At 49.3% G+C, this 26,606-nt stretch overlaps 1 protein-coding gene across 6 annotated transcripts; it reads right to left on the bottom strand.

The window, feature by feature from the left end:
* Positions 1-250: 250 nt before the first annotated feature.
* KLHL12 (kelch like family member 12) lies at positions 251-24,177 on the bottom strand. 6 transcript variants are annotated; one of them, XM_055819741.1, is made up of 12 exons: positions 24,112-24,177; positions 23,695-23,892; positions 17,714-17,867; positions 16,697-16,914; positions 14,021-14,170; positions 11,212-11,326; positions 8,799-8,905; positions 7,632-7,827; positions 6,733-6,891; positions 5,456-5,554; positions 2,222-2,408; positions 251-1,859 (listed from the first exon to the last, which is right to left on the bottom strand). In XM_055819741.1, the coding sequence occupies exons 2-12, from the start codon at positions 23,878-23,880 to the stop codon at positions 1,733-1,735; spliced, it is 1,698 nt and encodes a 565-aa protein (XP_055675716.1). In that variant the 5' UTR covers positions 23,881-23,892; positions 24,112-24,177; the 3' UTR covers positions 251-1,732. The 6 variants fall into 6 exon arrangements, with proteins under 6 accessions (XP_055675716.1, XP_055675714.1, XP_055675712.1 ...); XM_055819739.1 differs by having other exon boundaries at positions 2,222-2,432; positions 24,112-24,172; XM_055819737.1 differs by lacking the exon at positions 24,112-24,177 and having other exon boundaries at positions 2,222-2,432; positions 23,695-23,948.
* Positions 24,178-26,606: the final 2,429 nt, after the last annotated feature.

Here is a 26,606-nt window from a genome sequence, read left to right as displayed (position 1 = left end):
CAGTCTTTTCCTCATCTCTGCTGCCTTTCATGCTCTTCTGGATTGGATCTTGCAACAAATTTGCCCCCTTAGCAGGTCCTCTGGGCGTGGGAAATTTTTGTGCTGTGGCTCTCAACAGATGGAGCAGTTTTTTGCTACACAGTGCAGCCGCAGGGGACAGGCACCGCTGAAGGCAGCTGCACGGGGTTTGCACGTACCCTCCACACAGTACTCGGACAAATGTCCTGAAGGTAAAGAACAGAAGGTAAAATCCCACTGGCTCAGGAAATACTTTATTCTTTACATTTTCATTAAAAAATAAACATAGGAAACAAAACCACAGAACACTTGTGTGATAGAAACAAACGCAGAAGGTCAGAGCATTGGCCAAAAGTGCATAATTAAGTCATGCTAGCACGTCCCTGATCCCACCCTGTCCCCCAAGCAAGGAGTCAGCAGGAAGCTCAACGAGCAGCACTACACAGAGCCCAGGCACTGCGGGGGCCAAGCTGACGCTGCTGGAGAGCCCGCGCTCCCAGACACGCAGCGAGGCAGAAGACATGCTGAGGAGAGAGCGCTCCAGTGAGCCAGTGATGAAGCTCTCACTTGGGGCTCGTGGGGCAGGTGAAGGATAGCTAGTGTCAGAGGATGTGGAATTACAAGGCAGGGGAAAAACAGCTGAGAACAAAGGGCAGAACAGAATCCCGGTTGTCACTCCAAAACAGCCCTGGAAGCAGACAAATCCTAGATAAAAGGAAAATCAACACAATGAACTTGACTGAAAGGCTGACGTGGGCGTGCTGGACAGAGGTGTGTCCAGGGACGAAGCCCAGTCGCTCACCAGCAAGATCTATGTGACAGTAGCAATTGTGCCCCTGCTCCCAGGGCCTCAGCCCCTGCATGGTGACCTCCCCACAGGGGTGGGAGCAAAGGCACTGCCGCAATATCGCAAGGCTCCTGCTGCCAGACAATGCAGCACTTTGCAGCTGGGTCTGTCAAGCTTTTTTTTTTTTTTGAGGGAAATATGATGTGATAAACCTTGCTGAGCCCCTTATCAGAGCACAAACGCTGCAGACCTGCTTCCACACCAGGCGATGAGCTTTTCCCCCTGCCCTCTACCCCCCGCAGCCTCAGGCTTTTGGGGCTCAGTAGTTGACAGCTTTCACCTGCAACTTCTTTTGCGTGCAGACCCGTGAGGAACCTGCAGCTGCAGCGCAGGACCCCCGTACACATGCTCACCCAGTTTGGCTCTGCACTGCTGGGTGCTTGAGGAGCATGTTTAAACATTCAGTATGTACAAGATGATTTGAAGCTGGAACATAAGAGCAGCTGGATTCACCTTCACACATCCACGCGGCCGAGAGCAACCAGAGGACCTGTGTGGTCCTGCAGTGGCTGAAGAGACCATCCAGTTGTATGTACATGTCTTCGGAAGCGTTCACCAGGCTGGCTGACACCAAGGCTGGGGGCATCTCTGCTCTGCCGATAGACTTAGCCACAGGAACAGCAGAGAACGCAGCTTCCCCTGACCTACTTCACCACTTCCTCCATCTTCAGAGCCCCTGATTTCAAATGACTGCCGAGATAACACGTTTATGCACATGCTCTAGTCAAAAGCAGCACAGAAAGCTGCTGTTCTGGTGCCTATTTCCACAGCATCCGCAACTCTCAAGAACAGTCACTGCAAACCACTTGGGACTCTTCCTCCAGCCGAGACTTTTTAGGATGTTCTTCCTTGTAAGTTCCCTCCAGATCACTTCTCCCGAAGGACGCAGACTCCAGCGTCACAGCGCTGCATCCCCAGGGAGGTTACCACTTCCCAGTTGTCAATGATGGGATCATAGCACTCAATGCTGCTCAGCAGCGAGTTGCCATCGTATCTGCAAGGACAGAAAGTTACAGGTGAGGGATGCTGCTGAAGGAAACGGTCGAGGTGTTCAGAGCCCTTCCTGGGAGGCTGGGCAGCCAAGTACTGTGGGAACGGCCTGAAATGAAACCACTGCATTAAGGCTCCCTTTTGCTGTCTGCTGCCGCTCTCCTGCCTGTCTTGGCCCTGGACCATCACGCTGCCTATTCAGGCTGGGCGGTGACTCAGTGGGCTGCCTCCTCTCATAACGCTTGAAATACAAACGTGAGGAGAGGCCAGCTGAAATGGGGCAGCAGGCTGGGCCACCTCAACTCCCTTGTTCCAGCAGACAGACATGCAGAGCATCTCCCTCTCGAGCCCAGGGCAGCCGCTTACCCAGCGATTGCGTACAGCCTTCCCCGCAGCACGGTGGCCCCCACGTAGCAGCGGGGGGTTGTCATGCTTGTCACAGTTGTCCAAGAATCAGTGCGAATATTATAGGCTTCCACGGAGGAGAGATGTGCCGTCCCATCAAACCCGCCAACTACATAAATATGGTCATTCAGCAGAGCCACTCCAGCCCCTGGAGAGAGAGAAGGCAGCACAGCTACACCCACGAGTGACACCGTCAGCACCTGGCCTGGGGCTCGCTGTTACAAGGCTGAACTAGGTCTGTTCCTCCTGCTTTGAAGGACACTTTCTTATGCCTGTGTGTCCCACAGAAGAGCTGTCATAACCCGGTGTCTTCCCTTGTTGTTGCCTCCAATACAATACATGAAAACCTCTTCCTCTTACCAAATGCTGCTGAATCTCTGGCATAAGGGGGACCGAGCAAGGCTGCAGCCAGGGCAGCACTAGCAATATGAGATACTGACCGTGGCTGAAAGACACCCCAACCCCCTGAACAGACCAGCACCAGGCTCGCTCTGCTGGCGGGTGTCTGGCTGGGACTCTGCCAGCACAGGGACCGGTTTCTCTGGCGTTTCTGGCCCCCTGGTGTCACCCAGCCCTTGGCTGTGGCAAGGAGAATGACACTGCTCCATGCGAAGCTGGAGGAGGGATTTCTTTGGCACTGCTCCTCTGGCAGGCAGGGAAATGAAAACTGGTGTCTACTACACAGTCACAGAGGTGTAAATGGCATAAGCATCTGTCTGAACAGCTGTTCTCACAGCAAAAGCCATCAATAATACAGCTGGCCCAACTGGGAATTTATGACAACAGCAGGAAATAAACCTCTGCAAGCCTCTGTTTCCTCATCTGCAGCTCCCATCAGGTAGAGCACCAAGGAATGCAGCTCAGACAACAAGCACTTAGTGGCCTTAGGTGCCCTGGCCAACAGCTGCTGCTGTTGCAAGCCGCATCGCGAGAGCAGCATAAACCCTGCCAGGCCGTTACCATCAACACATAACTATTGCACCGACGGCTGTCTTGAAGGAAACGAGCCAGCCACCCTGCAGCTCTTGGGCAGATCTGTTTTTTCTGCCAACAGGGTACAAGAGACTTTCTGTTCCACTAAATGCAACCTCGCTTCCACCGCCTGCCTTTGGTGACGGCACCAGGGCAGCGGGGAGCAGCCAGGCTGCCGCAGTGGGCTCTCCGATAGCCTCAGTGAGGAAGACTTTGGCCGAGAAGAGCGATCAGACCGAGGCCTCATCAGGGGAGTGGGATCTAGCAGTGCCATATGGCCGAGGTTTCCGAGGGGTGGCCTACCTCCAGAATCTGTCCTAAGAGATGAAGAGAAACAAGGAGAAGACAATCTCTGTGAAGGAAGGCAAGACTACTGTTAGTCCTGGTCTTTGAATTCAAATACCCGCATGCAGACAGCTCTAGAAAGTGCGTCAAAGCCTTGGGGAAAAAGAAGTCCGACAGGGTCCAAGGTCACCAGGACGAATGGGCTGGAACTGATACCAGGGTGGAAGCTGCAAGGGCAACTAGTGTCTAAGCTAACAGTAGTTTGGGGTGTTAGTGCCACAGAGCAGCAGCACAAAAACCGGGGGCTAAACCTGTTCTGGGGCGCACCCCCGTTCCAGATCTTGGTGCTCCAGGTCCCAGCACCGAGGAAGGAACCTGGCTGAGCCAGTGCCGGGGTCAAGAGCCTCACCATGTTGCTGCTCACTTGTGGCACTGAAGAGCCTGCTCTGTGGGCTTAAGCACTGCTACCAGAAGCCTCCAAGTCTTGTGGGAAGCTAGCATGGACCCGGGAAACACTTTTTATAAAAGGCTTTTTCCCTTGAACCCTTTGCTTTTGGTCTTGCTTGAAGCCACCTTCTGTGGTGCACGCAACAGATCCCTTGGGGAAACCAGTCTCATCCTTAAGCTTTCTAGAGATCTGTGGGTAGGTCTTGCATGTTGGTTCTGACGTAGGAAAACCCGCAGATTTTATCACGTGTTTGAATGTGGGGTCTTCTCGGATGTGGAAAGCAACCAACTTCTAAATCAAATCCATTCTCGGCTTATGGGAAATACTTTCCAACCCACACTTAACAGGAACAGCCCTGTCAGAAGAGTAAACGTTTACAACTTGGGGTTTTGGTGAACACCACTGCAGGCACAAGAAAGCTTCAATGTTTTTAGAACAGAGACCACTTTTGAGTAACCAGCGCTTGTCCCTGAACAAGAACGCTCTAGCAGAGAACACAGAGAAACAACGCTGCCTAGGCTAACTGTAAAGGACATTTACCGAAAGAGCTAGAGAAAAAGGGACTTCAAAAGGGTTTTGAAAGAGGGCCGGTAAGCACAGCTCAACTACTCCATCGAGAATCACAAAGCTGCAGAGGCACTGAGCATCCTGCCCATCCGCATGCGGCTGAGCAAGGCCACGGCTGCTCACTGGCATGGCTGTGGAGGCCCAGGGCAGCTGGCCCGAGGCACAGTGCAACAGCAGAGGGCCAGCACTTTGAGCACAGAGGAGCTGCGTGAGCCCCACAGGAACTCCTTGGAGGAATGAAGGAAAGTAGAGACAGAAAGTTATTCCAAAAGTAGGATTCAAACTATAATTTTCTCCTAGATACAGCCGCCGAACTTAAAGCTCAGCGAGAACACCAAGCAGGAAAGATAGAGTTGGCGGGGGATAATTAACGTGTGACTGCGCTGTGTTGCAAGCTGTTAACGTAATATTGTTGCAGTGTGACGCTGCCCTGGCAGTGCTGCTCCCTGCATTGCTGCTGCCCCAGGAGCTGAGGCCCAGCGTTTCACAAAGCAGAGCAAGATGAAGGAGCAGCCTGCCAGGGCACTCCTGCCCTTGCCAAGTCCTGTGCAGCTGACAAGCACCGACTTAAACTGCCCCATTATCTTGCACTACAGTCTGTACTTTGTGCCTCGCCAGCTCTTCTCCAAGCCGTGCGCTGTTCCTCATTATGGAAGTCACACAGGACTTCCTCCCTGTAACCTATAAACCCAAACGCACATTCCTCTATGTGCATCTTAGCATGGGATGGAGACATCAGGCACGTGAAAATTAATCTTTCATCTGGGGAGTTAAGTCAGCATGCCCTAAAATCATCCCTTCTCAAAGCCAAATCACCTGCTGGGGCCAGTCAACATCCTCCAGGACAGCAGAACAAGCCAGCAGTGACTGCTTCCTCTGCGCAGCACAAAATGTTTTGACCTCAAGGCGCTGTGGGCTCTTACCTGAGCGCTTAGTGGCCATTGGGGTGACATTTGTCCAGTGTCCAGTGTGGGGATCGTACCTCTCTACAGAATTTAGTATGTTCAGCCCATCATAGCCACCTGAAACAAAATACAGGAGCAAACCATGGGTCTGACTTCTGGAAAACGTTTTCTGTGTGGAGAGTAATAACACGCCTGGTTCATCCTTAGCACAACATCGTGCTGCCATCAGCGCAACTCACAGCACGCCGGGGCCGGCAGAACAAAGAGGATCCCTGCAGCTTGCAATGCCAGCCCAGAGCCAGCCCGGAACGAGCTCTGCCCCCGCACCGCTCCGGGCCGAGCTGAGAGAGAACAACACCCCTCCAACCCAGCAGAGCCAGGTTAGCACCACACTGCCCACAGCTGCCGCCGAGCGTGCCGGTGCCCACGTTGATGCTGCCCTCCCAAAGCAGACGTACAGCCTCCAGACCTGGCGGTGGCTCAGGCTATGTGTGCTGCAAGCGCCAGCTGACACTAGGAGGCTACACAGTGTAGGCTAGGATGCCTCAAAGAGCTGTTTCACAAGAGGATACCAAGACATCTCATTGTGCAACTTCAGCAAAGGAGCAGCGTGCTGACATCGGCCTGGGGGGACAGCGTGAGGAAGAAGAATTTGGGAGAGGGAAGTGGAACCCATAAACCAGTGTCCAGTATCTGTGACTCCCCAGGAACAGGGCTGCAACAGATGTGGGTCCAATGCTGGGCCTGCCTTTTCTGGGGCCCAGGGGGTGTATCTACAGAACAAGCGTTCTGAAATCTTCAGAGTGATTTGTCCTCCAGCGCTCTCACTGTATTTACAGCTGGTGTGGGTCTCTGAAAATGAAACAAGTGCTACACAGAGGACTAGAAAACATACGGCTAGGGATACATATTTTGAGCACTATAACCAACATTGCTTTGTGTGGAGCAGATGCATCCTCTGTCCTGTGGCTATCTGCTTCACCTCTAGAGCATTTTAGCCACTGCCCAGTCCACACGAACCTCAGCTGGCGCTGCTCGTCCCCGTAGGCTGATTGTGCCCAGTTTGCTTCGGACAGCACTTACTGTAGTTATGTGGCAGCTCTAGTCTAAGCCATTGCGATGGTAACGGTGAGAGCAGGCTGCGTTCGCCGACAGAGCTGTGCAGTGCCCACTGCAGTGAAGTTAAACCTTCTAACCCAGACATGACATAATTGGTGCTCCCCACAGCCAGCATCTGCACTGTCATTTCTGTAAAAAGGATTTGCGGAATACCTAGAGGTCCTAAGGGTACCTACCGAGGCAGTAGATAACTCCGTTAGCTACAACAAGTCCTGCTCCTTCCCGCGCTGTCTGCATATCTCCCAGCATACTCCACTGATCGATGTTTGGGTCATATCGCTCCATACTGGTGTGACGTCTGCTTCCATCAAACCCACCAGAAACATAGATCATGTCTGCAATGTTAGACAGAGGTTGGACTCAGAGTCAAGCATCAGGCGTGCACACAGAGCAAGAAGCCCCTCACAGATGGAGCAAAGCCACAACATGGACTGCAAAATACAGGAACAACTGCAGATCTTGGCACTTCGGAGCCAAGACAAACCCAGCCTCCTCACCCTAGCTCACTGCATTAGCCTGCTCACAGACCCAACAAACAAAGCAAGCATAAAACCCATGTGGCCCTTAAATCTGCTTCTTGCTGATGGATGAAAGAGAACATGCACACCCCAGTTACTTATTTCATGGTGCAGAACCTGCTGAAACACTGCCATACCCAAAACCTGCTTATCGCTAACAGCACGTCAGCCCCTCCTCAAAGTCTTAAGAATCCTTCACTGCACATGCTCCAGCTTCAGCCTCTCCCCAGTGTTGGATGGTTGCTGCTGTACTCCGTGTCCTGCGCTCAGTAATACGCAACACTGTCACCATCCCAAGAGCTTCCCACTCCATAACCCCTCATAGCTCCTTTCCCCTCAATGCACAGACACATGCTGTAAAAATGAAGCGGAGGCAGAGCTCCTCTCAGGGTATGTGGGCAAGCTTTCCATTTCTACATCCAAACGATGGGAAGGCAGAATTTCAGACTCACCTCCTCCCTCAGAGCCATCCCACGCTGCACATACCAGCTCAGGGCATTTCAGGGCGAGAACTGAACAGGCTACACCGCCCTGTCGGTACGGTGACCAGCACATACCTCCAAGGGTTGTGGCTCCTGCCAGGCCTCGCCGTACATTCATCGGAGCCACAGAGTACCAGATGCCATCCTCATCTGATGTATAATCCAAGCACTCCACCGAGCTGAGACGAGAGCGGCCGTCGTACCCCCCAATCACATAGATCCGATCGTGCAGGGACACCGTAGCAACGTAGCGCCTCTTACGGGTGATGCTCTAATACAGTAAAAGGAACAAAAATGTCACGAGAGGATATAACACTGATGCTCGGAGACCAATTGCTGTTCTTCCATCCTTTTTTGCTGCTCTTTTGGAAAACAGCCCACTACCACAGAGGCAAACAGCACTGGGGATTTAAAGGATACAGCCTTAACAACTGCATCTGCCTTCCCCTGCCTGTATTCAGTCTCTGCCATACTCTCTTCTCGCAGCCGGATCTCTTTGCACTTAAACCATTTTGCATTAAATGTCATTTATCTTATGCTGCTACTGAATCTTTGATGCACCTTGGAGGTCTGTGTGCCCTCCACTGGCTCCCTGCAGAGACTGTTAATGGAAAAATGTGGAGACTTAGAATATTTTATTAAAATACCTGAAGCTTTTAGCCTCCAAAAAAAGAACAGAATTTTGGGACACCAGGGGATACTGGTCTTTTGCGATTAGTGATACTGAAGAAGAGGCAGTTCTCCACCATTTCACACAGATGAAGGTGATTCTAAATTTGGGTAGAAATAGTCCTCGGTTCAGGAATTCTCTCTTCCATACTATGTCCCATTATGCTCAGAAACAATGAATCCACAGAGATCATGCAGCTTGCCTGAAAGCAAAACTGATTATACTATTCCTATTGACATTTCAGTTATCATCACTAACCTTAAAGCTTAACACCCCTTCAATAGGAAATATGATAGCTCTCACTCCCACAACAGAGATGTGGGTCTCTGTAGGCTCATCTGATTAGAAATATGACAGCTACCTCTTATACAAAGCTTACTTAGCAGATCTGAAAATGTGAAGCTGTTTCGGCATTCACTACGTAAGCCCTAGCAGCCCTAAGAATTTCTGTCAGAAATTCTAAGCAGAACACAAAGGACAGCCTGAAGAGGAATGTTATAGAGCTGATGCTACAGGATCAGCGTTTGATCACAGCCTGTTCAACCCAATGGTGGTCAAAAATGGTCCCTTACTGGCAAGAAACTCCACTCCTGAGTCTTCGGGTCATATTTCTCCACAACATCAATAGGTGACTGCTGGCTGCCAAAGCCGCCGATCACAAGCAGCACTTCGTTAGCTCCTAGAGCAAAGAGGGAGAGCAAAGTCAAGTCAAACCCTTCACAACCAAGGGGTCACTTCAAGGGAACCACCTGAAGGAACACTGAGCCTTCCCCAGTGCAATGAGCTGCCTCTAAACCCCTGTTTTCACCACTCCGCTGAAGCAGGCCCCTAGCCGGGCTACAGGCACTTGGAGTCCCGCTGTCCTCAGCGGGGAAGACGAGAGAGGAACTCTTCCAGGACACGTGGCAATAAGACTGACTCAGGTGTTAGCAGCCATCTGCTGAAGGGCTGTTAATACTCTATATCAGAGGCGCTTTGAGAGGACAAGCTGACCAAGTTAGGTGCTGAACTTGGCTCATTTATATCTTCTTTTTTATTCTTTCCACGATTTTCTCCCAAACCTCCGACCACCCCATGAAAGCAGAAGGAAAATATCTGCTTCCCTGCAGCCTCCTCCCAAAACAAGGCCTTCTACCCTTGTCTGCAAGTGACATCCAGACCAGATGGCACCTTTGTTCCCCACTTCACAGAGAAGCAAGTCAGGCTGACTGAAACCTGAAAAATTTATGAAGTATTCTCCCAGGAATTGTCTCAAGTCTCATGTATTTTATTTCAAAAGCTGCCTTCCGTCTACTTTCTTTTCTCCGAGACGGTCCCTGAATTTTTCTTATTTTCTTTGTGACTGTTAAATAACACCTGTGATATGGAGAGTCTGAATCACCCTTGTAACGACTGCCTTGAAGGCAGGCCTCTATCAGAGTTTTAAAAATAGATGAGCATCTTCCGGATTCCTTGGGCCCTTCTGTAACAGAGTTTCATTAGTTTAGAACCATCCAGCTTTTCATCAGAGGACTGAACACCAAGCAATAAAGATTTAACAAGACCCTGTCTGTCACAAGGCAAAACAGCTGCAACCTCAGATGAAGAACAATAATATAAAAAAATAACTGGAAAGGAATCACAAAGCAGCTCCAACAACAACTTGGAAAGTCTCCAGTCCGGTATAACAGCTGAAAGTGCAATTGTTTCAGTTTATCCCATAGAAAATTAATACACCACTTGATCACAGTTTATAAGTGACACAGGATAAGAGCATTGCTGCCAGCAGATGGTATTGAAACAATTAAAAAAGGCAGGGCTGAATCCAGAAGATGAACCTTACCAATAAGGTGCTTAGCTTTTACCTGTACAATTAAACAATAAAACGGTTTTGTGGTATCTCCTTTATCAGGTGAAGCATTCCAACTAAGAACAAAATGAAATGTCTTTCTGAAATGACAGGCTGAGCTGAACTGCATGTCATTGAAACCTGTGTAGGATGTTCCCACAAAAACAGAGACGTGCCTGGACTACGCCCACATCAGAACATTCCCTGCAGGCCAAAAAAGTTTATGCTCCAGCAAACCTGATCTGCCCTCCTCTTTTAGTAGTTAAACTGCTTTCTGCCCCTTAAAACAGTGTTAATAACAGGAACTGGCCACACAGGGTTTGCCAGGGTCCCTCTCCATTACACAAGCAGCAGCACTGGAGAACACGCAGGGAGGTGCGCTGGCAGCAAGAGAAGTCAATGCTGGCACCGATGGCAGTGCCCTGTGAGTACACCCGGGATAAAGGCATGGCAGAGAGAGCGAGTCTGAAGGTAAGAAAAGGGGCATCTGGTGAGGATTAGCTACAGTCATGAAGAAGCCAGTAAAACACTTTTCCTTCTCCTGTAGGCCATTCCTACTGTTTATGTTGCTCTCAAGTGCTTACACCCCTAAGCCAAGCGTTTTCCCAACAATTCAGACTGTGTTTGGTAGGATTTACTGAAACAGAGGAACAAATCACCATTTATTTGCCTTAACAAGACTTGGGGAGGGGTGGGGAAGTACCTCTGAAAGGAAAGGGGGACCTCTCCACCTCCCTGCTTGTGCCCTCCCCTCTTTGCTGAACCGTCCTCCACCTCACAGCTCTTTTTGTTTCCGACACTGATACCTGCCTTTTTAGACAGGAAGAAACTCTTCCCACAAATCTTGGACAGGTGCACGCTGAGACAAACATATCTGGAGGTACGAACAAGTAAGGAAACTGGTTTTATGGTTACAGCAGAGTCCTGGGATTAAAGGCAACCAACGAGCCCCCACGCTGCCACTAAACAATTCTGCTTTGAAAAAACCCATACCTCTGTCCTTTGCTCCAGTCCCCTTTCTGTACCACTGGGGCCTGTGGATTGACAAGTTCTGCTGTGCAGCACTTCAGTACAAGCACAAGGCACCGGGCACGGTGTGTAATACAGTACCTGCCAACGCCCCAGACCGCCTTAGTGTCCTGCCCTTCGCTGCTCACCTAGACGTGCTCTAGTCCTGGGTCCTTGCATCTGACTCCGGAGCTCAGGCCGAAGATGAAATTTCTTAGCTTCATCTACGAGGTCTCTGCACTGCAGACTGCATCGTATAAAAGGCTGAGGAAAAACATGAGTCACTGGTACATGCAATGTATTTTAAGATCCCTCAGGAGAACTGTCCTAAAGCCAACTCTCATCAGCTCAGACAGCATAAAAATGACTTGTGTGCAGGCTGTTGCTAGCAGAGTCACGGTGCAAATACTTGCATGCAAGGAAATGTGGAGACAACTTAAGACTGGACTGCAGCTGAGATGATGTGGCTCAACTCTCACACAAAGTCTGGCACTGCAGGTTCCATAACGAAAACAACTATATTGGAAAACTAAGGAAAAGCCAATTCTGTTACATTTACGCCAGCTGAAGTATGAGAAGGGGGACTGGCAGTAAAAATACACTTGAGATCAGTTTGGCTGGATCTGACCTATATGTTCAACTTTCAGCATACACCTGCCATTAAAGAAGAAAGAAACAAGGTGCACAGCACAATGAAGCAGTTTAGCTGGACCTGTTAGCTTGATCCCTGTACACAGGGGAAGAGAGAACCGGAGCAACGAGGTCCTCTTTAATAGAAGCGGGGGGCACTGCAGCCCAAGGACAGTCTCATCTCCTCCTTGCAGAACGCTGTGCAGTTCCCCTCCCTGGCTGAGCGCCTGCACCAACCTCCCCTGAACATCCAGCGTTCAGTTCCCTTTAGCTGTTCACTGCTATATGCTGCTGCAGTAAGTTAAGATTTATTTTTACAAGTTTTTGGTACTTGTGCAAGAAGGCCAGGTTCAGAGCACATGACGCCACACAGGGCCAACACTCTACTCTCCATGCTGCCCCAAGATGATGATGTCCCATCAGTGTGTGTCACTTCCAGACTGGAGAGGCCTGCCTGTGCAATAAGAAAGCTGAGGCCCTTTATACACTATCTTAGGCAAGTTTTGGAACAGATCTAATTGTTTCGGTACTAGTCCCTTCTGCATTAGCTTTAACTTCACTTTAAAGCGGACCATAACAATCTGACTAAACACATTTTGGCTCTGGCACAGCTTAACTGCCTGTTAGTTGCTCGTATTTAAGAACATCCATAAAAGGCAGCTATACCACATTAGAATCATGGAATGATTTAGGTTGGAAAGGACCTTTAAGATCAAGCCCAACCATTAACCCAGCACTGCCAAGGCCACCACTAAACCATGTCCCTGAGCACCACATCTACATGTCTTCTGAGCACCTCCAGGGGTGGTGATTCCACCCCCGGCCGGGGCAGCCTGCTCCAGTGCCTGACCACCCTTTCGGTGAAGATGTTTTTCCTCATGTCCAACCTAAACCTCCCCTGGTGCAACTTGAGGCCGTTTCCTCTCGTCCTATCACTTGTTCCTTGGGAGAAGAGATGGATACCCACCTCGCTACAGCCTCCCGGCCGGCAGCTGTAGGGAGCCATGAGGGCCCCCCCGAGCCGCCTCCTCTCCAGGCTGAACCCCCCCAGTTCCCCCAGCCGCTCCTCAGAGCGCTTGTGCCCCAGCCCCTGCCCCAGCCCCGCTGCCCGGCTCTGGACACGCTCCAGCCCCTCACTGTCCCTCCTGAGTGAGGGGCCGAAACTGAACCCGGGGTTGGGGGTGCGGCTGCGCCGGTGCCGAGTGCAGGGGGACGGTCACTGCCCTGGTCCTGCTGGCCACACTGTTGTGCCACAAGCCAGGATGCTGTTGGGCTCCTTGGCCACCTGGGCACACGGGGGGCTCACGTTCAGTTTGCCGTCAGCCAGCCCCCCAGGCCCTTTCCCTCCGGGCAGTTCCCAGCCCCCTGCCCCCAGCCCGCAGCGCTGTGTGGGGCTGGTGTGACCCAGGTGCCGGACCCGGCACTGAGCCGTGTTGAACCTCCTACAACTGGCCTTGGCCCATCGGCCCGGCCTGCCCAGATCCCTCTGCAGAGCCTCCTGCCCTCCCCCACATCAACGCTCCCCCCGCCCCCCAACTTTGTGCTGTCTGCTAACTTACACGGGATTAGAGATAAATGTTGCTAAATCAGGCATTTCTCTACGCAGAGAAGTCTGTCATTCAACACCCAGCACCCATCAGGTGACAAGGGCTAGCAACCACTAGCTACCTCACATCAAACCACAATGCTGGTTTGAACTTCTCTGATCCTTCCTGCCAAACCTGGCACCGGGTCAGCATCACTTCCTGATTGGAATTAAACTTCCACTCCAAGTTTAACTATCTCTTACTATCCACATTTTGGTTTGCCCCTGCAACACCCCAGCCACACAAAGATGCAGTATTGGGTATGGCTCTTAGCTGCGTGCTGGCCCTGGACCTGCACAGCTGCTGTCCTCATTCAAAGGTACATGCTCCCCATCTGCACCTAAAACAATTTCTGAGGAGCCGTGTCCTCCCCAGGATCGCACGCCAGCAACCTTCAGCCTGGAGAAGGAGACCTGCTAGTCCTTGTGAATCAAAGGCAAAAAGCGCTTCTTAGAAATTAGTAACAGATGACAACAGAAAGTTGCTACATATACCAGAGGAGACAACTGACTGCTTGGGATGGGGCGCCCTCCCAGCTGAGAAGCAGGACGCTGTAACGGCTGGCACAGAGTGAAACAGTGGGCACTCCAGCTGAACAGGAACAGCTCCACAGAGCCAGCATCAAAAAGCATCAGCAGAGAAAGCAGCTTTAAACTTGTTTCATTAGGGCAGCGGGAGTCTAACCGGGGAACACAGCAATCACACACCAGTACTGGCTCCCACTAAGCCTGGATGCCGATACCTCAGTGTCGATGACATCTGTGATGTAGCGGGGGGTGAGAAGCGGCATGCGCACATACTGCAGCAGCTCTGGCAGCGATGCTTCCCGTTCTTTCTTTGAGTGCTTCACCCAGTTTATAACTGCCTCAAAAACTGGCTCTTCAGAGTCCACCTGGAAAGAGGAGGCACACACGGATCAGACTGCAGGGCAGTATTTCAGTTACTGCTGTGGAACAGACTACTTCCAGGCTGTTGACACTGCTTCACAGCTAGCAAAAAAGCAGGACATTTCAAGTAAGAGGCTATTATGGAAATTTCCATGAGCTGTATTTACAGGCACTATGAAATTTCCTCATTTTCTTTTCCTTAAAACTGCATTTGTTTTTTTCCTTGCAGCTGAGATCAATAAGTGGCAGTATGAGTACCAGAACAGAGAGCTTTATGGTAGGCAGCAGAGCCAGAAGCTGGGAGCCACCATTCTGTTGGGACAGCGCAGTGACAGGTGGCTCCCCCGACTTCTCAGCAGAGCAGGAGTTATGGTCCTGCAAAATGCAAAGTACCATCATAAAGATGATCAGAACCACATTTCCTTTTAATGGAGCAGAATCTCGCCGACCCCCCTGCAGCCCTGTGCCCATGCACTGCCCCTTTAACACCCAAGCCATACCAGGTACATTTAGGTTTTGGGTTTTTTTTTATTTCAAACCACATTTAAGAAACAATAAACTACTGGATTTCAGGGTGGAGAACCCTGCCTTCTACTGTTTATTTTATTTTGTGACTGGTTTATTTCTCTCTCCATTTAGAACCAACATATGCTGGTGCTCACACCACTTTGAGATTACACTGACTAAACTGCCTAAATTTGCTACTTTTAGAGAACCTCAGGTGCTTTGGACATCTATGACTGTCAAAAGTGAAAGAATTGTAAAAAGCTCTATAACATATTATTTAGGCTTGGTTTTCTTTTTGCACGTCTTCAGATTATCCAATGTAAAAGTAAATCAGACATTAATTTATTATCATGAGGTCTGTTAACTGTTATTAAATAGGAAGATAAAAGGAGATACTGTAATAACAGGATTGAACCTTCCCACCAATATATGACTGGTCCACTTTGAAATTCAGTTTGAAGCTGTCCATTGCAGAATATTCTGAAGCAGGGAGCCACAGAGGTTAATTACATAAGGCAATTGTTCCAAACCATTGATTTATATTTGTTACAGCGTAATTTGAAAAGGCCTCTTTCTATTTGAATTACAGGGAAAGGACAATCAGAGCTCACAAGAACAGAGTACTTGTTTCCAATTTTTCCCACCGCCTTCTTAAATGCAATAGTCCTGTATCATTTTATTCCCTCTCAAACTGACTGTCCTCTGATACATTTAACAGTTTTGTTGTTCACGAAATCATTTCTGTTTTCTGATAAGCAATGAGTAACACTAAGCAGTGCCACAGGGAGCACCTGCCGTTGTAGGTCTCGAAGGGCCAGGGGATTTTCTGAGGGTGCCCCCTCAGCACATCACCTCTGAACTGGCACACAACGAATGCACACCTCACCGTGTGCCTGCAAGGTCCTTGCAATCCACAAGGAATTTTACTTCGCCTGTGCGGGTCATCTGATTAGTTTGGCTGGGTCATTCTCCAGTACCTCACTATTTCCTCCTCACTGTCCAGAAGCGTTGTGTCAGTACTCACCACAACCCACATAAGCTCAAACCCTCACAGTGTTACAGCTGCAGCTTGTTAAACACCAAACACGCTCAGCCGTTACCTCGGCCTGTGCCAGGGTCCTTCACTGCAATCCTGCTGCTTTCCCAAGCAGGCCTGTTAACAAGAGGATGTCACCTTGCCTGAAGGTCACTTTCAAGGCAGGCTTTCAACATACCTCAAGAATTCCCCTCTGGCTAACCCTGTATTGGCTTTTCAGGAGTCTCACCAAAGATATCACTTACATTGCTTTGCTTCGAAGAGTTCATGTTGTTGTGAACTGTGAATAGTGATTGCTTCGATCACTTCTTTTAGAAGTGAAGCAAACATTAACTCTCGACACAGTCCATCTCAATTAAAAAAAAAATAAGTCAAGTCCCCTCCCCATTACCAAGGAATGTTTAACTTTTTCATAAAGAATTTGGAAAGAAAGTACCCCACAGGTTCCAGCCAAACAGTAAATCCTCCAGAAACCAACCTTAAGGGAGCTAAATATGTATGTAACTCCCTGAAGGGTCACGCTACCCTGCACCATCATGCATTCTGCTGCTTAGTAAAAGTGGAGGACACCCAAATGCCTGCGATGACACACACATTCCTTGTGCTGCTGAAAGCATGCAACGGTCTACAAATAGAAGTTAAAGTCTTGGGGGTATTTCTGAAATGTAGGCATTGAGACAACTTGTCTTTGTAACCTCTGAAAGCTCCTCCAGGGAAAGGAGGGGACAAGGGAACAAGAACCCTGCAGAGGTAACTGTGAATGTCTCGTAGGAAACACTTCAGTGATAGCAAATTCTTACACAGAAACTACATGTTACTGATCAATTTCAGATGACACGGCTGAAAAATTAGAAGCAGCTTCTTGGAAATCAAATTAAAATTCAGGAATTGTGTGAAAAATCCACCCTAGAAGTACAGACTAATTACTGACTGGTTTCAATGTTTTACTTCAATGTTTTGCACAGTAATGGTACTTTTCAGGTTTTACCTGAATTTCATCACACTTGATGAGCTTTTCAACCTCTTCTTGATTTAAGAGGATAAACTCTTCATGCTGAACCACCTCTGGAAAATGTTTCTGGCTGAAGACCTCTGCAGCTTGCATTAGATCAACACAATTGTGTGTCTCAGCAAAATCCCGAATGCCCAAACAATTTGATGGATCCAGCTGGCTTTCTAGAAACTCACAGCAAGCTTGTTTCACACCTGCGGAAAATTGGAGGGGTGAATGAGCACTGCATGCTTACTATCAATCCACTGCTTTGGAACGGGCTTCAGAAAAGAAAGTTCTAAACAACAATGGAAATCCAACTCAAATAACAAGCTCAAAAATACTACAGAAACACACATGCAAACATTTCTTTGGAGGGATGTAAAAAACACTAAGCAGTAGACCATGTGTATGGGCTCTTTTGATCTCTGGCTATTCTATTTGAACACAAAAATTAAATAAATCTTATACTAGGAAGGGACTCACATGTGAGTTGTACACAGCTGCATGGATTATAAACAAAAAATGTATATGCTAGTGGATATGGCTACCAGAGTTCTAGGTTTTCTCCAATGTCTTTTTTATAAGCTGCCTGGGATTTGGGATAATTGCCTGGGATAGCTCCATAGGTGCATGTGCAATGACATCAACCAGTCTGTTAATGACCCAGACATACTATGATGGCAGGTCAAATGGCATCTAGGATTTGCTTATTATAGTAAGTTGATGGAGCTGTAACATTTGTGCACTATACAGCCCACAAATCCTCTTGGGAATTCTCATGCAGAAATACAGTAGCCCAAAGCATGGAACAATAACCTGTTTTATCATCTTTTTTTCCACTTAAACCAGTTCCTCTACCAAGGAGACCACAGCGCACAAGACAACAGAAGTTTGACATAAGCTTATAAATATCACGCCTCCCACAATCTGTCTTCCATTTACAGAAGGTCAGACAAACCAAATCTCTAAACAGCATCAATTTCTCAATTTGTGCTGATACTTGGCAATTACCTTTCAGCTGAAGCAGACATGCCGCTGGGAGCAATTCTTGGACATTTTCTACTGTCACGTGAACAGTTTCTGTATATACAAAGTCTAGCAGGATTTCCATGGTGGAGGCTGTCAGTCCCTGGATATCTACATAGGGTTTATCTTTCTCTGACAGCTGTAAATTAGAAGGGAGACAAAGGTTTATTTTTCAGTAATGTGATCAAAAAGCCCACAACACTCAGTGGTTTTTAAAAATGTGATCAGTCAGAGAGGTTTCAACAGAGATTTGTCCTTTCTTTCGTTGTGAGAACAAGAACTGAAAGAACAAGGGGAAGGAGGGAACTTCCCTAAAGAATTCACTTACAGGGCAAGTAAAAGAGATGAAGTTCATTACGGATCAGGAGGACAGTTAAACTGCACTGTAAAATGAGCAAGCTGAAATTAGATACAGCAGAAATTACATGTGTCATTTGTGCAAGACAACTAAACTCTCCTCTCCATGCAGTAACTCCAAGCTTTACTACAAGACACAGCCCAGGGAGGGATCTCCCCTGGGCTGGATGTGTTTGACATGCTGCAGTTTACATGGAGTCCTCACCTCATCACTCCACTTTAAAACCAAACCAAACAGAAATCTTTCCTAACTCTTCAGTTCCTGATCCATCCTTCAAGCTTATGGTCAAGGTTCCTAAAAAGCATGACAATTTATAGGCCATAAGTTCAGAGTTAAAGGTAAAATATAGGTTTAGCTTAAACACTTGAAAGTAAAATGATAGTAGATACAGTAATGGTACTTACACAATCTTGACTTTGTCCCCTGACTATTTTATCACCTCTACGATGCATCACTTCGGATTTACTATTTTTTTGAAGGAACGCTGCCCTCTCAACAGTCAATCTTCGGGAATAATAAATTCTGGGAATCCACCAAATTTGCACTTCTATAGGTATAAAACTGAGATTCTATTTCACAAAGCATCAGCTTTGTGGTTCAATGCATCCGTCATGAAGCTGCTGGCACAGCATCTAATGATTCATGAACAATGGGCTAGCAGGTGGACTCACTAATCAAACCCTGCACATAACTGCAAGCCTGTCAGCATGAATGGACCTCAACAGAAGGATGTTTCCATGCTGCAAACCCAACCTTTTTTCCCCATTACTTTTGAAAAAGTAGTCAGTATCAGTGCAAGCATGATTCAGATGAAAGCCCACGACTTTTCTTGCCAAGGAGTCTATAGTTCATTACAGATTGAGCAGATACTCTGCGAACAGAAAGCATGATCAAAGCATGATCACTTGGCTTAGAATCTGCCACAGCCGGGGAAAAAGGAGGTAATAAAGAAGTAGAAAAAGTAAGAGCAGTCAAGGGTATTTCTGCAGAGGCATTCCATGACACAGTAGCAGAAGGGAAGAAATGTGTCTGCTAAGACTGAGCCATTTCCATGATGCAGAGAGATACACTTCACAGCAGAGAAGAGAAACACAGGAGGCAATGGTGATACTCAAAAGTAATTTGAGGGAAGAGGCCTTTCAAGTCTGTTGACACACTGAACAAACTTTATAGCATCCAGAGTCAGAAAGGAACAGCAAATTACCTCATCTGACCTGCTGTATGTCAGGCAATGCATGGCATTTAGAAAGTAAAATGAGTCCTTAACTTGGTCTACACAAAACATTCCTAAAACAAGACTAAGCTATTTGGTACAACAGATGAAGCACACAGATGTCACCAAGGGTCTAAACTGACCAGACAAGTTCATACCATTCCAACAAGCAAACTGAGATGTAGACCATGCACATCAGAAGAAAGAGGATACAAAGTTACAGACATCTACTGACAGGAGACTACAAGGGCACCACACCTCCTGGTAATGTATTAGGCTGTGTCAGGTTGAAGTTGTAGACACCTGTTCTTCACAGATCAGCCTGGTGCTGGTAAAGAAGCTCTTGTCCCCACAGTTAATATTCAATAATCAGCCATGCCCATACTCTCTTTATACTGTTGACTAAAACACAAACCACGGGGACAACACTAATATGATAGAGGCTATTACCTCCTGCTTCCCTCGTACTTCTGCTGCACTCCGCTACTTGGTTGTTATTTGGCTCGCAGTTTACTTGTGTGCTAAGACTGCTTGGAAGGAAGAAAATATTTCAAGTAACTTCACATAATGTACATGATGCTAGGATCCCAAGCTATTCTGCATCATCCTTTAAAGAAGGAGATCAGAATGAAGACAATTTGAGTCTGAACACCCCGTGAAGACTCGGAGCTGTAGCTCCAGGCTGCCTATGCAGTGTTAAGAGAACTGTACACAGTGCTTAGTGCTGTGGGGGCAGAGAGTCCCTCTTTTATCAATACATCCACATATTTGCACTCAGAAGCAATGCAAAATTATGGTCATACAATGCTAATCAAAACACAGTACAAGCAGCTTTCCTTTCGCAGGCATTTAGTGGTACAAGACATCTCTGCTGTCAGAATTTCAGATTAGTTTCCCCCTTTATTGTTTAGTATCAGAATTCTGCTAACCAGCAGAAGTAAAGCAGTAAGGGATTGATACTCCCTAACACAAGCCCATTTCTAACATGTTATAAAAAGTATGCAGCACTACAGACCCAGAAATAACTGAAGCATCGAGGAAAACACATTCCCATAATTAAGGGGAGTCACTTGGAAGTTGTCATGAGTTTTACCCCAGGACGCCTAAGCTGCTGAAAGCCTTAAGGCAGGGGCTGCAGGGCTGTTGCGGAACATAATGTTGCTGCCTCCCATTCTATCCGTATATCATGCAACTCACTCTGCAGGAGAATGGACTTAGAATTTTGGAACCACGTTCTTATCCAAGGCCATATCTTGGTTTTGCCTTCACTAATGCAGATACACAAAAGTATATTCTAACAAACCCCTCCGATTTCTCCTCACCTATACGGGAAAAGAGATGCTGGCAGGACAGTGCTAATGTGTGGCTCGCTGCATTCTGGAAGGCATTCACAGTACAGTGAAGATGACCATGTAAGAACCTGGAAACAGAAGTTGTTTATTTTTATAGTAAGAAAAATATTGCTCCACCTTCTAGGGGAAGAACCCCTTCAATTTCCAGAACCCTCCTCCAAAAGAAGACAGACTAGTTTCCTTCTGAGATGGAGCCAACAGTCAGCTCTTAACACATCCCAAGTTATGCTAACTTGTCCGAACAGACAGAAATGTCAGTGCATAACTGGGATCCAAGGGAGCATTTGCTAAAACTGCTCTTCAATTTTCACTACAAGGAAGAACACTGTCAGTAAAACTGATGGGCGTTTCAGTTTTCCCACACTACTTAACATAGGGGCAGAGAAAAGTGTCAAAAGCCAGGGGTTCAAGTGGTGATCAGTGGTTTCTCCTGATTCTGGAAAATGGGAAGAAACTAATACTAAATAAGATTGAGAACTTTTTAAAGTAAATGGTTAAGTTGGAAGTGAGCAAAGGATGGAAACTAGAGATATATCGATTGGCAAACACATTTCTTTATGACGAAAGTCTCTGATGACAGCCTCAGTGCTACACTGTCCATTCACAGTGTTACATCTGTGCATCACAGTGGGCACAACCCAGAGATCAGTTCTGAACAAAGCCTTGAGCAGCCCAAGTCTGAAAAAAGCCACACATTACAGCTAGCCAAGCAGTCCCCAAATTCACAGGAGGCAAATGACGAGGCAAAGAAAGCTCTTGCAGAGACTCTTAGTCCATTATGCAGTACAGCATTCCAAGTTCCCTCAAGTTACAGCCATGGCCAAAACACTCTGTACCCACAAGTGTCTGGAGAGTGACCAACTGCCATCCCATAACACTCACCAACATACTTGTCATTGGCACGCATCGGAAGCGGGTCTGCTTTGAGACTTACCAAGCTGTCATTTCCTGCAGAGAACACTCTCCCACAAACACTTGGTAATTGTGCACGCCACTTGGCAGGTTTGTCATTTTGGGGTTTCCATATGAAAAAGCAAAATTGGAAGAAATACAATCTAAGCAAAAGTAGTAAAACCCTTAAAGCAGCGGCAATTTGTGAGCGTGAGAGATCGAGGAATCATGCCCACTGGGCACTGGACGCACTTATTTTTCTAGGAAGAATTACATCTATGAATTAAGGTCACTACAATGTTACAGTTAAAATGAGGCATAAAGAAGGAAGGTGACATGATCTCAGCTTAGAACCGAAGTATACCAATCCTCAGCCTCTGTTAGCAGCCACAAAGAACGTTCTGTAGCACAGAGTGATGGGATCTCTGAGGCGGCCTAGGTAAAGTCCAGGAAGTCACAAGCATTGACAGGAACATGGAGGCGAACACAAAGAAGCAGTGGCTGCCTGCTATACTGCTGTGCACCTTGAAGGTACTGGTAAACAGAGGACTTCAGCCTCCAGGAACTGCATTTGCTTTGTGTATTTTTTTTTTAAAATTACATTTCCTTTATGCAAAGAAAGAGCACAAACCTGAAAAACTTACAAATTTCATGAAGACATGGACAGAAAATATATTGATATGTGGCCTGTCCATGTACACAGTCTTTCTTTGGTTGATTTGCACAGGCCCATAAAAACTAAGACACCTGCTCACCCAGCACAGCCCTGAAAGAAGTACACACACAGAGAGCTCTGCCAACACTGTTCATTGCTGGATAAAACAAAGAAGAAAAACATTCTCTCCTGCAAGGACCACTAGGCTAGCAGGGAGGTCTTTAGGACGTTTGAGCTACTTAGGAGGTTTTTTTTCCTCACTGCTAATGGGAAAGTTACTAGGATAAGGAAAACATCTTCTGTGTGAAAAAGCCACAAAGATGGATTCAAACTTACAAAAGACGAAGCCAGGCAAAGCATCTCCTATTGAATAACACAAAAAAATGCCGGCTTTAGCTCAAATATCACCTTTCAGTGACTCAGAGAAAGAGCATGCAGGTAGCGTGTGTGTCGATACAGTAAGTACTGAGCGCAAAGACCTCACAAGCGAGATTTGACAAGCACAGCAACTTGGGCTCATAGTCTCACCCCCCGCGGTCATATCCTCTTGGCAACAGTGGCAGCACAACCCTACACACACCAGCTGATCAGCCAGTGCGAAGCAGAGACCAGGACCCGAGCTAAACACCCTCCATTTCAGTTCTCAAAGGCTGCCTTAACGCACCACCCAGTCTAGGGCACACACCACGGCTCTCCCAGCCTTGCACGAGGGCTGGTACCCTCACCAGTAAACATGCCCAGAAGCATGAAGACCATAAAGCACCACCAGAAAAATCAATACATGTATCAGAGCCTTCCAGCTTGCCTGCTCAGCCCGGCAGCTCCGTGGTGCACAGGCTGGTCACACAGCAGACCATGATCCAGGACCACGGTGCCAGTCCCAGCCTCTGGTCCCCACCACGCTGTGATGAAGGGTGCTGGGGCCACCATGAGGAGACTGAGAATCACCGCCAGGGGCCCCAGGGCCACCAGGCAGGGACCCAGAGGGACCGAGGGCCACCACGGGGGGAGCCCAGGGCCACCAGACAGGGATACAGAAGGACAGAGGGCCACCACGGGGGGAGCCCAGGGCCACCAGGCAGGGATACAGAAGGACAGAGGGCCACCACGGGGGGAGCCCAGGGCCACCAGGCAGGGATGCAGAGGGACCGAGGGCCACCACGGGGGGGGGGGGGGGCCCAGGGCCACCAGGCAGGGATGCAGAGGGACCGAGGGCCACCACGGGGGGGGGGGGCCAGGGCCACCAGGCAGGGATGCAGAGGGACCGAGGGCCACCACGGGGGGGGGGGGGCCCAGGGCCACCAGGCAGGGATGCAGAGGGACCGAGGGCCACCACGGGGGGAGCCCAGGGCCACCAGGCAGGGATGCAGAGGGACCGAGGGCCACCAGGCGGAGATGCAGGCCCCGCCGCGGCACAGCCCGGCCCTGAGGCGGCCCTGCCTCCCCCCCGCGGAGCGGCCGGGCCTGGAGGCTGCCCGCGCCCCCGGCCACACCGACCTCGCTGGTGAACATGGCGCAGAAATAGTCGCTGCAGGCGGCCAGGACGATGCGGTGGGCCGGGAAGTCCTTGTGCTCCACGCGGAGGGTGACGTCGCAGAGCGTGTTGCTCTTCCGCAGGGCGTTCATGGCGTTGAGGATGGACTTGGCGTGCGAGTTGGTCATGATGTCCTTGGGGGGGGCCATGGCGCCCGGCACCTGCGGGCACAGCCAGCACGGCCACATGTCACGGCCCGCCCGCCGCGCCGCCAGGGGGCGTCCGCCCGCCCGCCGCGCCGCCCCTCCCTCTTCTGTTCCCTGCCTCTCCCTCTGCCCCCCGCCCCGCGCCGCCGGGCACAGGCCGCCCCGGCCCCGGCCCCGGCCCCGGCCCCGCTCCCCGCTGGCACGGCCCGCCCGGCGCAGCCCGCCCGCACTCACCGCCGCGGGGAGAGGTCCCGGCCCGCACACCCCGCCTCCCCCTCCCTTCCCTCTCCCAGCGCGGCGCGCCCTGATGGCGTCATTACGCCGCGCCGCGCCGCCGCGCCGCCCCTCGGTGCCCCGCTGTTGCCGGGCAACGGGCTCCTGCGTCCTCCCGGGAACCGCCCGCCGCCCGCCCGCCGCCGCCGCCTCCACCGGGCCCGGGCCCGTGTCCCTCCGAGCCGGGAAAACGGTGCCGAGCGGGAGCGCGGCCGCCGGCCCGCAGCAGCTACCCGGGCTTGCTCAGGGCCGGGGAAGCCCCGGCAAGACGTTGCCGCTTTCTTGACCGGCGCCTTGCGAGGATGGGCCCGGGGAACGGGCAGACCCCTCAGCGGGGCCCGCCGCGGCCCGCGCCCTGCCCCCGCGTCTCACCACTCCTCGAGGGCCAACACCCTGGAGGTGGCTCTGCCGGGACTGCTGCAGCCAAACCGGGAGCGAGGCCCCAGAAGTCTGCTTTAAAATCCCAGGATTTTTAAGGGAGTACTATTTCTGAGCTCTTCCCACACACACAACTCAACATCTCCGGTGGATCGCCTCCAGCTGACAGCCCTCCCTGCGCTCATGGTGGCTGCCGCCTCCGCTCTCCCCCTGCCCTCAAGCTCGTTTCCATCCTGCCAAGTGCCTGGGTATGAATTTAAAAACCTGAAGCTATACATATAGTCAGGTTCTCGGTACAGAGTCATTGTTACTGACTGAGACAAATTTTCAGCTAAATGCAGAACAAATTCTGAGTTATGAAATCTGTACACAGAGGTTAAGATATTGTCCTGGCCTGGAAGCCGATTGTGAATTCATAAACTTTCAGAGAGGCTGGACCAGTCTGTTTTGAGGCTGCAGGTGGAACAAGAGTTTGGAGGATTTGTTACACCTTAGTTGTACTAACCTAGTGAGCAGAGGATTGATTGGCAAGATCCAGCGGCTGGGGATGAGAAATCAGCATTTAGCCAGGAGGGCTAAACTTTGAGAGCTGGCAGATGCGCTGCCATGCCATGCCAGCGCCTCTTTCTCTAGATCCAGTTCAAGCAGAAATTATTGTGCTGCAGGCAGGTACCAGTAAGTGAAACTCTGTGTCAGACTACATCATCATACGGTCCTCTTGGAGCTTAAAATCAAGAGGGATGTTTGACCAGAATGTCACAACAGACTATCAGCCCACAAGAGATGCAGCCTGAAGTAGTGGCGATAAAATGTCAGCATATGCCTGCACAGTGCTTACCTTCACGCTACATGCTCCTCATTTCCCGACAGGCACATCAAATCAGCCTCTGCATCTACCTCATGTTGATTTTCCAAGGATATGTATGAAATCTCTGACAGTATTGAAGACCTACTTAAAAAAATCCATGACTGCCTTTACTCTTTTCCAGATGTTCTTTTATGTCCTGGGAAAACTAAGGTAGCCACAGTAAAAATTGCATATTGAAATTAAACTTTAGATCACAAAGGATGTAAAATACCACACAAAAAGTAGTGTTTACATTTATAAAATGGGTGCACATCCTTAGTTTTTGAATGTTGACAGATATATTGAGTTGCTCTTCACATTTAATGTTCTTCATATATTTCTTCCTTTAAAATACATGTTTTAAAATAGGAAAAAGGAATTAGAGAAAATAAAAAACATCAACTTTGTAAATGTGTAAACAAGAGCAAGGTACATCATAGGGTTCAGAATAGGGTGCTTAGGGACAGGGTTAGTGGTGGGCTTGGCAGTGCTGGGTTAACGGTTCGACTTGATGATTTTAAAGGTCTTTTCCAACCTTAATGATTCTATGATTCTATGAATGCACCGTGCTCTCAAAGGCACCCACAATGTACCTGAGAAACTTAATGTAATTTTGGTGTTGGCTCTACTTTGAGTGGGATGGGACCAGAGACCTCCAGAGGTCCATAGACCTCCGATCTAAATTGTGCTTTGAGTCTATGTCAAAGTCCACAGAGCTAAATTCCTTCACTTGACTTGATAGGACTTGTCCTGTCCTTGGAGAGTCCTCTGGGAATGCATAAAAAGGGCTCAGCTAGCATGGTACAAGGGAGAAACTTGGGAGAACCTTATCCGTAGGCTTCTTTTTGCGTTGCTCCCTCAGGCTGGCTTAAACTTAGAGACCTCTTGCCAGCCCGGGAAGTGGAGGAGCCACCTGTGTTGTGGCCTGCTTGAAGAGGCAGTTGGGATGTGGTGGGATGAGGTCTGATACTGAAGTAGTGTTGGTGGTCTCCGCGGCATGACTTTTGGGGTAGGTGGTACTGAATCTCACATGCAGCAGACCTGTTGAGGCCAGCCAGAGCCTGGCTCTTTGTGCCCCCAAAGGCTACCCTGCGGAATGGCCTGACCAAAACACAGCACTCGTGGTGACTCAGATGTTCTCCCATTCTTGTGCTAGGACATCAGGGAAGCAGTTACCCAGCAGATGCACTGGCTTGGCTCTCCAGAGCTGCAATACATCCTACCTCAGTAT

The sequence above is a fragment of the Falco peregrinus genome, chromosome 16, assembly GCF_023634155.1.
Source record: "Falco peregrinus isolate bFalPer1 chromosome 16, bFalPer1.pri, whole genome shotgun sequence".
NCBI lineage: Eukaryota > Metazoa > Chordata > Aves > Falconiformes > Falconidae > Falco > Falco peregrinus.
The sequence above is the reverse complement of the archived record's forward strand: the minus strand, read 5'-3'. Positions and strand labels throughout refer to the sequence as shown.